This window comes from Nicotiana tabacum, chromosome 16 (genome assembly GCF_000715075.1).
Source record: "Nicotiana tabacum cultivar K326 chromosome 16, ASM71507v2, whole genome shotgun sequence".
Taxonomy (NCBI): Eukaryota; Viridiplantae; Streptophyta; class Magnoliopsida; order Solanales; family Solanaceae; genus Nicotiana; species Nicotiana tabacum.
The window spans coordinates 55,518,309-55,531,115 of NC_134095.1; the positions used below are offsets into that span (position 1 = coordinate 55,518,309).

General features: G+C 35.5%; 2 protein-coding genes across 2 annotated transcripts; both read right to left on the reverse strand.

Moving 5' to 3' along the window:
- Positions 1-260: 260 nt before the first annotated feature.
- Positions 261-2,768, reverse strand: LOC107778137 (light-harvesting complex-like protein OHP2, chloroplastic). The gene is made up of 2 exons (XM_016598340.2): positions 2,234-2,768; positions 261-566 (listed from the first exon to the last, which is right to left on the reverse strand). Exons 1-2 carry the CDS (start codon positions 2,617-2,619, stop codon positions 452-454), a joined length of 501 nt encoding a protein of 166 aa, XP_016453826.1. The 5' UTR covers positions 2,620-2,768; the 3' UTR covers positions 261-451.
- A 1,015-nt stretch (positions 2,769-3,783) lies between these two features.
- Positions 3,784-7,655, reverse strand: LOC107778136 (xanthoxin dehydrogenase-like). Its single transcript, XM_016598339.2, has 2 exons — positions 7,403-7,655; positions 3,784-4,736 (listed from the first exon to the last, which is right to left on the reverse strand). Exons 1-2 carry the CDS (start codon positions 7,444-7,446, stop codon positions 3,938-3,940), a joined length of 843 nt encoding a protein of 280 aa, XP_016453825.1. The 5' UTR covers positions 7,447-7,655; the 3' UTR covers positions 3,784-3,937.
- Between the last annotated feature and the right edge of the window lie 5,152 nt (positions 7,656-12,807).

Below are 12,807 nucleotides of genomic sequence, written 5' to 3' on the forward strand. Positions count from 1 at the left end.
TAGAAGAAACATGTGTTTGTCTGAAGAGCAAAATAATTGTATTTCTTTTGAGGGGGCAAGGGAAGGTGTAGGGGAAAGGAGAAGGAGCTAACAATGAGAATTCAACTCCTATCTACTTCAGGATAAAGCAATCACAGAACCAAAGTTCCCACCATTAAACACAGGCTACAGATTTAATAGCCTTGATTGAGCTGGAGTAGATATACAATCAGCCAAAGATAATTTAACATAGCAGAACTAATAGTTAATTTCAAGAGGTATGGAAAAACAACAAATTTTCTTCTTCTTTCAAAAGTAGGAGGGTGTAAGTCATGCTACACTGCAATCAAGGTCTTAAGCAAATAAACTTGAAATTTCAAGATAGAAAATTAATTGAAGCAATTGGAAATTTTTTACATGAAATTACATAGGAGAGTATCTTATATATGGCATTTTCTGATATGAAGGAACCTCATTCCAAGTCTACTATCCCAAAATTTGAGAGAAGGATCTTAACTTGATCGACAAAGTCAGAACCAGTTGCATATTCAGTTAACATCCCAACAGCAAAACCAAACATCGCCCATCTGTTCAACCAAGATATATCAGTACAAGTTACCACTTATTATGTCAACTGAAAAAGAATCCAAGGTCATATCAAAGTAAAAATATAGTTAGTCAATTTACTATCAGATAAGAAACTATGTTCAAAGCTATATACAATTATCAGTTCATAATGCTCATCCATTTATTCGTCTTACCTCTAACCAATTGATAATAAACAACGGCAAAAGGAAGTTCTACCACAAAACTGTTTTAGAAAGTCAGCTACGTACTCTCAAATCGTTCATTAGTATTATTTGGATGACAATCTTTATTCCTCGTCATTATATAAGGAGGGGAGAAAATATTGATGCTTGATGCAGCATAAACCAACATTTGATGTCCAACTTCCAAGTGAGATGAAGTCTTTCATCATATCCTATTTATATTTTGCTCTTCCGGTGTCTCTTTAAGAAGTATCTAAGTCTAATGTTAAGGACACGAGAGTTATTGTCAATCGATCATCATGCACCTCAAAGTCCTTCCGGTGTTCTGGTATTAGATCCGCTATTTCCTAATGGGTACTGCATTTGAGTTTGTCACAGGAAGACAAAAGTCTTTAAGTTATAAACCTCTCACTCCAACCAGCTTGGCTGCATGCGTGGTTGTACATTCTATTGAGCAAACACACCTGTTTCGTCACTTCAGAATTCCATTGTCTAAATTGGCTAAGAAATATAACCCACCTTAAAGAAAATCAAATCCCAAAGAGCCGGGGAATACATGTCTTAGAAAGCACATCAACTATACACATGTAATGATGATCTTACTGAGCCAGCCAAGATGAGTTGTATAGATTATGTTCCATAAGCAACAATCCTATGCAGCAGCAAGCAGGCAACTAAAGTCACTCGAGTAACCGGTGAAAGTCCTAGAAGCTTCTTTTTAATAGGAGCATTCAAGAAGATTCAGTTGCATGTGTTTCTACGAGGGGTACGCAAGTATATTCTATGACCAAATGTCTCTTTAACGGATTAAATGATAATCAAGTCTAAGTCTCTCAAGGACAAAAACTTAACTAATCCAACTTAAACCAAAACACCAAGTCCTGCTTGTTAATGCCAATTCTTGAACAACTTAGACCAATGACAAAATATGTCATATGTGCTTGATCCTACATATACTATCATAATCATGTAAACTTCTAAACACTACTAAAATATGAATTATTGATATACGACTATACGTTATGAAAAGGTGATGCAGCTAACTTAGAATTAATTCCAATTGAATCTATTTCTAGCCGGATTCTGTTTTGTTGCTCTTTAGTCCAAGTAGATAAGGCAATCGATTTTTTGAGAATCAATTAAGAGTCAATAATACCAAATTATCAGAAGAATAAACTCTTCTCACTCCAGCTTGGTTTCAGACTTCAAATGAACCCATTTCATGATTTTGGAACACTACACCTAGTATATTGTTCTACGAATTCCTAACTTTATATTTTCACATATCAAAAAGGTTATTCAAATTTAGATAAGCAAGTCCTATGAATGAACGTTTATTTCCAAATTGGTTCTCTTTGGTCCTCTCTACACACAGTGTCACTCCTCTCAAACAATTAAGAAATGAAGAAACAAAAAACAATTCTGAATAAAATGGATTCCCCACTCAATTCAACTAATCCAAATTATCTTGAATTATAAATTACCTGCCGTTAGAAATTTCATTTTTGCCAATAAAACCAAAGAAGGGTCCTTGATTAGCTTCCTCAAGCTTCTTCTGCTTGAAGTACTCTTGAAGCTCCTTAGCCTTTTGCCTCTGAAACTCCATGGTAATTACATTCTTGCCATCCACGGCAGCCACTGTCACCTGCTTAGGAGGAGCACTAGGCGGCGGCGGCGAAGATGGTGATGGGGGGACAGGTTTAACAGGGGTAGGTGGCTGCGCCATAGGTCTTCTCAAAGGTCCTTCAGCTCCAGAGCTCCTTATTGTGAGTGCTCTGAAATGACAAGAAGAAGAAGGAGGAGGAGGAGTTGGGGAAGATGGGTTTTGAATTTTGATGCATGGGAAGGAAGATGATGATGCTACTGACATTTTCCTTTGTCGAAGTTTTTGTGTGGATTCTTGAAGAAGAGGAGCGAAAATTAGTGTATGGTTTTAACTGTTTATCAGAAAGTGGAGATTGTATGTGGATAGTGAAAGGTCTTTTGTGGATAGCATGTGGCCAAGTTTCTCATTACAGCTTTACAAGAGATGGTCTATTACCACTAGTACTTCGTATAACAGTCCAAAGTCATCGCCAAAGAAAGGCGGATCCAACTTTTCAAGACCGTGGATGCACCAAATCTCGAATTTATATTTAACGGGTTTAATTTTAATTTCTTATCTTAAATTTACTATACTTTTGAAATTGTATGTTCAGAATTATATTCTTTTATGAAATTTTAGCGATTTTCATATATATATATATATATATATATATATAGACAGTCCGAAGTGAGATTTATATTGTCAATTGCAGCATCGGAGTCTTTAAGAATGGGTACACACATATATTTAAATAATTTTAATGAAATATGGCACTGTTATATATAGTTTAAGGAGAGGAGCATGGGTTCCACGTGAATCCATACCCCTCAATCCAGATACGCCTTTGTGTGTGTGTGTTTTTTTTTTTTTTGGATTATCTAATTGATTGGCAAAGCTATTAGAGTTTATATAATATTTGTACTATTAGAAGATAATAGATATCCGATAAAATAATTGAGATGCATACAAAATAGTCCATCGTCAAAAATAAAAATGCAAGTGACGAGTCAGTAGTTACAGCATTCGTAACCTCTTCTTAACCATTCCTCTAGTTTAAACTTCTCTATTTGAATTCCTTTTGAAGTGGTGTTATATATTAACCCTAGGATTTGGAAATTAGGGAAATGAAAAGAAAGTTAAGGAGGAAAAAAGTTGGCTTTCCTTCCAAATTTCCAAAGCAAATCATAAAGAAATCACTAGTCAGTTGGAATTGCATTGTACTGATGTTTTTCATTCCATTAATTCAAGGCGCTTGTGATTTAACTTATACTGTACAAGGTTTACTTACATTTCGTAATAAGCTATTAACTTATTTTTCAAGTTACTACTCCCCCATCTCATATTAATAGTCATAGTTACTAAAAATAGTTGTCTCAAATTATTTTTCTAACTTTTTTTTCCGCTTAGCATACTGCTATGAAAGACTAGGTCGTAACAAGGTAGCCGTACTGGAAGGTGCGGCTGGATCACCTCGTCCAGTCAAATATTCCCTTTCTAGAAAAATAAATACATAGCTTATTTCAATGGAAAATTCACAAATAGAATAGTTTTTAGAAAAATGACAAATCTCTGAAGTTCCTTAAAAGATTTATCAAGCATGTACCTATCTGAAGACCCTAAGGGAGTGATTAACACACGAGAAACCACCATCAACCATCAGATTATGCCCACTTATATACCTTGCTTCGTCACTTGCTAAAAACAGCACAGCATTAGCAACATCCTGAGTCTTCAATTCCACACCCTGCAAGTTAGCATTCTTCTCAGTAAAAGCACGAAAACCTGCCAGTGCATCATTCGTCCTTTCATCCTCAGGCAAGTGAGCCAGAGCTAGTTCCGTTGCAACAGCGTAAGGAGAAACACAATTCACCCGTACACCATGTTTTCCCATCTCAGCTGCAACATTTTGTGTAAGTCCCAAAACAGCATGCTTGGAAGCTATATAAGCATGAGGCCCAATGCCAGCAATGGCACTTCCGACACTGCACAAAGATACTATTGATCCTTTCTTTTGTGGAATCATTATGCGAGCCGCGTGCTTTATTCCAAGAAAAGTACCTTTCAAGTTCACGTCAAGCACACTTTCAAACACAGAAAGTTCATAATCACGGATATCTGGAATAGGGGGCCCAGACAACCCAGCATTATTAACCATTATATCAAGTGTCCCAAACTTTTGAATGGTAAGATCAACTGCATTACTAATATCAGCTTCTGCAGTAACATCACAGTGGACAAAGCATGCACTCTGGTCATTACCAAGGGTACTACAAATATTTTGTCCAAGTTCATCTTGAATGTCTGCAATGCATACTTTTGCACCATGTTTATGAAATAGACGTACTATGCTCTCTCCTATGCCACTTGCCCCTCCTGTGACTAAAGCAACCTTTCCCAATAACCTGATATATCAGATGAAATTAATATGTGCCGCTAGTAACAGTCAATTACATTCCAAAAGGAAAAGAAAAAAGTTGACTACAGGCTGGTAGCTTCATAGAAAGAGAGTTCTCTTATCATGAAAATGGAAAAGCATTTCCCTGTCAATTCAACCTCTAACCATCCCCAACAAGAGATACAGGAGGAAGAGCAAGAACTCTCATATTGCAGTCAGCATCTTAACCGCTGAGCAAGAAACAATTTATAACATAAATACATTACTCGTATTTGGGGGAGAGGGGAGAGGAAGGATCGGAAACAGAGCAATAGAGATAGAAAAAGTGTGGAGAGAGGGAAAAGGAAGACTCTTTATTTATCTCAAGTTTTAATTGCTACAATTTGATTATTAATATCTCCGATGCTCAGCGGTGTTTTCTCTACACCCAGAGAACGCGACTCGCCCAATGGCGATAAAAGAAAATGCAAAAGAAACAATACCAACGCTCAAAAGAATCTAAAGAAAAACCCAAAAGGACAAAAAAATGAGAGACAAATGTTGTGCTTGAGCTAATAGTACAACTTGGCAAGTAGTTCATGCGATATAAAAGCATTTTAATAAAGTTTCATTAGAGGAGACGAACCAAGCAAATAAATTGAACACAAAGCATAAAGAAAGAACTTTAATAGAAAGTCAAAAAGAGGATAAATCTCCCTTATTATATCAACTCTGTCAAGTATATCGACTTATTTTACGTTTTTATTCATTGCACCTACGTTAGAAACTAAGAGAATCAAAAAGATAATGAGAGGCTTCTCATTGGACGGGCAAAGGGGGGAAGGAGATACCATCTGGTGGAATGGGATAAGGTAACAACTCTAGCTGAGGGGAAAAGCCTGGACATTCGTACTTTTCTCATCTGCAACAAGTTCATCTTGGGGAAATGGCTGTGGAGGTGTGGTTACAAAGAGAATTCTCTATAGAAGAGGGAGATCCTCACAAGACATGTATATCAGCAATAGGAATGATTCTACAAGTAGGTCATGACCTTGTACAGGACGGCCTTTACGGAAAGGAATCATGAATCGACGGAATGAGTTCTCAAGATATGTTGGTCCTACGATTGCTGGCCACCGTACACATCTGTGGTTGGATATGCAATGTAGGAACTCAATTCTGAAATATTAGTTTCCTTGATTGCTGCAGATTACAATGATAAGGAAGCCAAAGTAGTTGAACTTCTTCGATAATACGATGCCAAGCATCTTAGGATATCCTCTTGGTGAACTATCTTAGACTCGTAGGCAAAGTCAGGATTTCAACCTTATGGGTTCTGGATGTTAGGACCACGATTTCAAGTGTTAATGACTGGGTTTTAGATGAATTCAAAACACCAAATATACTGTTTGAGCAAAAACTACTGGGTTTGGCCGAACCCATAAGTTGGCTTGTGCCTCCACCGCTCCGCCCCTACTTAGACAAGAAATGGCACGATATAGATGAAGTTTGCAAAGATACTTCTAACTATTTTTGAAACAGTGTATTCTGGAGAGGTTCATCCATGAAGAGGTTATTGGCGAAGCCACACTGTTATTGTTTGATTGATATCAGTGATTCCAGGTCCACCTGGAGTTCCATATGGAAAATGAAAGCTCCTAAGGTCTTCATGAGGTATGCATCTTGTAGTGTTATGCTAATGGCACTCAACTTTAGAAGGAGAAGACAATATGATCCGCAATTGGTTAAGACATGGATCATGCATAGCTTTGCAGTTCTGCTTCTCCGTGCAGTTTTAAAGAGGTAAAAAGTGTAATAGGGAATAATTAGTAGCCCTATTTTGTTTCATTTGTATCTTTCACGTAAAATGGATATCTCATATTCTGTAGACAATTGGTTGAACTTTTCTGAAAGCTTGATGTCCACAATGTGCAGTGATACAGGCTTAGTGTATTATCAATCAAATTATCTCAACTAATCAATAAAGAATCTATCAAAAAACCAGATAATATAGAGTTATCAAGTAAATACTATATAAAAGAATTGAGTGATTTAACATATTTCAGAAAAATGAAAGATTAAAGGGGTATAAGTCCACGAATCGTGTTTTTGGCGCAGAAAGGATATCCTATACTCCATAGAGAATGAGTTGGATTATCTTTTAAGAGTTGATGTGAATCCACAATGTACAGTGGCATCAACTTGGTCATCAAAATAAGAATCAATCAAAGCGGGTAAAAACACAGTTATCAAATTAAATCTTAGAAAAGAATGAACTGATTAAGAAATTAAACTCTTAGAACAGAAGGGAGAAAAAAACGGAAGAAGCTTTACACTGTTTAGTTACAGAATTCCTTTTCTCAGTGTATCAGTTTCTAGGTTAGGCAATTTTTCAAAGTTCATCCTCTAATATAAATCTTATTTGAGAAAAACAATGGGAAAAAATTGCTCAAATTAATTCATTTGATAAAGCCAATCTAACATCAAACATCAATCACCATATAACAAATGAACCAAAATATAAGCAGTTAATCAAAATAAATAGCTCAGAAATGACAAGGACAAAGAAATTTATCCTACCCACAACTAACTCTGAACAAGAAACTAAGGAAATATTCTATCTAGGAAAACCGAAACCCTATTGGAAAAATTGCCTTATAAATAGTTGGAGCAATAAGAATTTTCAAGCAGTACCTTTGGTTAGGAAGAGAAGTATCGGAGCTTCCTTGAACATCCATGGCGTAAAGCTCCTTCTTTTTAACAGAAAAAATATGACCAGAAGAAACAAGTAGTACTAGTTATATACGAAATAAATTACAAAGCTATATTATGCATAATTTCAGAGACTACTTTCATAGTAAGACACCATTAGAGGCGATGTCAGCAAAGGAGCTGAGAAGTCCAATTATTTATTACTCCAACACATAGCGACAAGAAGAAACCATTTAAACAAGGAAATAATCACATTGCTATTTATTGAAAAAAATGAAAAATAAGCACATGGGTATTGGTTATGGGACGGACCACGACGGAGTGGGCCGATATATTCCAAAGGGAAATTTTCGTTCCTATAACGAAAAATGTTATAGTTTGCAAATTACCCGCTGAGCTAATAGTTTTACTTCAAAATATAAATAAATTATTAAAAATAGAATTCCGTTAGCTATACAATTCCTTTAACAGGCGCGCGAATGTTGGGATATTAAGGATTCTTCCAGATTTTATTAAACGCAAATCTCGCTATTAAATTTCGCTTGTTTCTCTCCAAAATTCACTATTCTGTTTTTACCACAATACTCTATTTCACTGATTTTTCTGATTTCACAATTCAAAAGCGACTAAATTAGCTACAATTCTTCGGTAACAACCGTAATTATATCGAAAATCTCAATTATGCTTCAACTGAATGGGAATTGGGATAGCTATAGTAGATATAGAGACTTTCAGGTCGATGGAATTGTAGTCGACGAGGATGCGAGTTATAGCCTATTGAATTCTACAATAGCAGAGCATATAATCATAGATACATCCGAAAAAATAATAGAAATCAAATACATTGTCAACGAACATTGTCCTCCAATGGAAATTAGGAACCATATGGGTGTTCATGTATACATGGAGACGAAAAAGGAAAACAAAAGCTTAGGAAACTATCCGCTATGTATAACAGTATGTGATTTCAATTTGGAATTGAGTATCACCAATTCGAACACAGTTGCAAGTTTGTTCTGTTACATTACTATCGAATTTTGATTGTATATTACTTATGTACAAATTATCCACAATATTTCTACAAAACTACATGTTAATAGGCTATATATTAGTATTGAATTTCATTCTATCTACAATAAAACTACATATCATTTGTAACTCAATATGAAATTCAGAATTTCAAAATGTCTACAAATTAACTATAAAATATCTACAAAAAATAGTTCATAACAGTATTTAGCTTTATTTTATTGCAGGTCACGAACACTGAAGTTAATTGATATTCCAACGTCTCCGGCGATAGTGGAATATAAAAATATAATAATAACATAAAGTACACCAAGTGTTATTGAAGTAGGCCAAGTATACCAAGACAAGCAAACAATTGCAAGTGCAATGAAGTACTATTCAGTCATGAACAAGTTCCAATTTAGGGTGAAAAGATCTAGTGCTAGAAATAGGAACATTGCACTTGCAATTCGTTTTCATTTTGTAGTTTATTTGTAAAATTTTACTTCTTCAGTTTTTTTTGGTGATATTGTTAAACAAAATTTTAGATAGTTTGTAGTTGTTTTGTATATAAATTGTTAAATATGATCTTTTATGCTACAACTGTTTTTTTATCTACATTTTTATACCAGTATTTAAATTGTTTTTATTTTGTAGTTATTGGCTGGTATGTGTTGGTGAAAATTGTACATGGCACTTCAAGGCAACTAGCATAAATGATTCTGCAATGTTCAAGGTTAGAAATTTCAACAGCTTGCACACATGCTCTTTTATGGACAGTATATTCATACAACGCAAACCTACGACCATGATAGTTGGTAGCATGGTTATTCCAGAATATGCTGATCCTAAGACAATTTACACACCAAAAGACATACAAACTGATATGTTGTCTGAACACGGCGTGAACTTAACATACATGCAAGCTTAGAGAGCAAAGGAAAAGTCTTTGGAGTTTTTGAGAGGTCATCCTGTTGACTCCTACAACAAATTGGCTAGTTATTTGTATATTCTGGAGAAGACTTATCCGGGGATTGTAGTTAAATTGAAGAAGATGGACGATGACTGTTTATTGTATGTATTTGTTGCGATTTGTACGTCAATCAGTGGTTGGGAATATTGTAGGCCAGTTGTAGTAGTTGATGGGACCTTATTAAAATCAGCATACAGGGGAATAATGCTAACAGCTAGTACAATGGATGCAGCAAGTATTGAAGTTTTATTGTAGAAATATTGTAGCTTGTCTAATTTTTGTAGTACTTGTAGATCTACAGAAAAACTACAAAATAACTACATAATCTGGAGTTGACAGAGTAACTACATAATAATTAAGTTGAAAAGGAGTTAACCAGTAACAATAATTAGACCAAGTACTGTTTACTTTCAACCAGTGAATATAAAAAAAATAGAATGTTTCCCTATTGATCGAACTAGTATACTGGATAAAATAAAAAAATAAAGTGCAAAATAATTGTAGCATAAATCTGCTACAATTAAACTTCAACAATCTTGTTCATAAACTTGTCTACTATCTTTCTACAAAACTAGCTGCAACTAAATAATTTAACTACATGTTCCATACAAAAAATTGCAACTAATTCTTCTTCCCCATGACTTGTGTTTTCTCGTTCATAACTGGTGCGCCTTTTTTCCTTGCTATCTGCCAGTCACCTCACTTTCACTAATTGCACCATTTTCTTGCTTCTTCCTAGCGTAGTCCCATAGTAGCGCTCCATAGCGTCTACGATGTTGATCAATATCATAAAGGTCATCCACAGGAACTGCTAGGTCTCCAATGCTAACATACTCTGTAAAGGCAACAACATATACACTGCAGTCGCTGAAAAATTAAAAAGTATCAATATTTAGCAAACAATGAACAAAAAAAATGTTAAATAGATAGAAAGAAAAGATTTTTGATACAGTGATCCTTCTTTTTGTAGTGGTATCTCTCCGATGATCCACTGAATCTCAACAGAGTCGGTAATAGCTTTTTCAATGTATGCTTTTGTGTTCTTGAAGTTGATGTCTGATCGTTTGCCATAAAAACCGGTGCATGACAAGTAAAGGGGGATCATAACAGAAAACTTGGTGACTACAGATTCAACAATAGAGTGCTTATGTGAAGAGACCATAGAATCCTACACATAAAGAACCCTATCGGCAATGTCAAAAACAACTAACACCCAGTGAAATTTTTCTACAATGTTGAGGGCATGATCACATAATCAACTTGATCCCATGCAACATTTTCCAGTAATCTATACCCCAATATGTATTCTGCTATGACGTCTTGGGGTTTGACAACAACAAACTTATTTTCTTGAGGAGAATTGATGAACTTATTATAAATTTGCTCAATTCTAGTCTTGAACAAACAATCAGTGGTAGTAAACCTTATCTTGTTGTGGGGGCCATACTTTCCTCTTTTTCTCAAGTAGTACATTATAACATCAATGTGCTGCAACAAAAGTAGATTATATTTAATTATTTCCTTTTGGTAATTATCCACAAAAAAACTACAAAATAACTACAATTACTTTTTATTTTAAATCAGTATTATAAATTATCTACAGAATATACATAGACAAACTACAATTTTATTTGTTATTAATCATTAGTACAAATTATCTACAATATATATTTATACAAACTAAGTACAATTCCGTTTGATATTTAGCATTAATACAAATTATCTACAAAACATCTACAATATACCTACAATTCAGTTTGATGTTAAGCATTTATACAGAATATCTCTAATATATCTACACAATAATTACATATATTGGAGATGGCACTATAAGAGTGTTATAGATACAAATAAAGATAAAATTCAACAAAATAACTACATATTTTGAGTATGAGTTTACCGTGTGGTTGAGGACTTGGTCAGGGAGTGCAATATTATAGATCCACTCCTTCTTATCAACCTTTTCCACTTCAAGATCAAACAATGGCTTAATTTGGTTATCCTTTATAGAATACAGAGCATTCCTCCTATTTAAACAAATAGAAATTAAAATAAATTTGTTGAATGAAATAGATATCTAAAAGATGAATACTAGAATCAAATAGTCAAATTGTGAAAACAAACCTCTTTGAATCTTTGTCAATACCAAAGTATAACCACTTGCTAAATTCTTCCAACAACTCAGGATCAATATCTTGACCGATAACAGTAGTAAATGGGTGCTTCAGGTAAAAAATTGGAGGTCCAACCAAAGCGTGCCACCAGAACTGTATAAAGGTAGAAATGGTGATCGGGCATGCTTTCCAGGCTGCCTTGTTCTACCTTGATACACAGGTGTTGTTTCATCTTGGTTAGGCTCGCCGAACTTAACCAACTGGGAGAAGTTATCTGGTAGCTCAAAATCATCAAGTGTAACCTCCTTCTTCTCACCTCTAGAGTGTGACGACCCGGCTAGTCGTCTCATGATTTACCGCTCTGTTTCCTCCATTTTTGCTTCTGCTTTGTGTATCCGTGTTATGTGGTATCAGGTTGGTCGAATCGAGTTCGGAAAGGATTTGGTAAGGTTTAAGACACTTAGTCTCTTTAGAGTGAGTTTAAGTTGGAAAAATCAACTGGATGCTGACTTATGTGTTAGAGGGCTCGGATACGAGTTTTGATGGTTCGGTTAGCTTCGGGAGGTGATTTTTGACTTAGGAGCATGATTGGAATGAATTTTGGAGGTTCAGAGTAGATTTAGGCTTGAATTGGCGAAATCGGATTTTTGGCGATTTCTGGTTGATAGGTGAGATTTTGATAAAGTGGCCGGAATGGAATTCTGAGAGTTGCATTAGTTCCGTTGTGTCATTTGGGATGTGTGTGCAAAATTTCAGGTCATTCGAACGTGGTTTGGTTGGATTTTTTATCAAAAGCGGAATTTGAAAGATTTTAGAAAATTTGGCTTGAATCCGATGTGTTTTGGTTGATTTGATGTTGTTTGAGGTGTTTTGAAGATTGGTACTAGTTTGAATAAGGTATTAGGATAGGTTTGTGCTTTTGGTTGAGGTCCCGGAGGCCTCGGGGTGATTCCGGATGGTTAACAGAGACGTTTGGACTTTGTTGCAGCTGTTAAAGTTGCTACTTCTTGTATTTCTGCACCTGCGGATTGGGGACCGCAGGTGCGGCGCCGCATAAGCGGAGGAAGTGATCACAGAAGCGAAAAATGGCTGATGAGCAGCGACCGCATAAGCGGTTAGGGTGACCGCATCTGCGATGTCGCAGATGCGAAAGTGTGATCGCAGATGTGATTTTTGGCCGGATAAGTGATTTTAGCAGAAGCGGATGATGAACCGCAAATGCGAAAATGACTGGGCAGAAGGTATAAATTGTAGCCTTCGCGAATTTGAGCTATTTCACCATTTTTTACTTC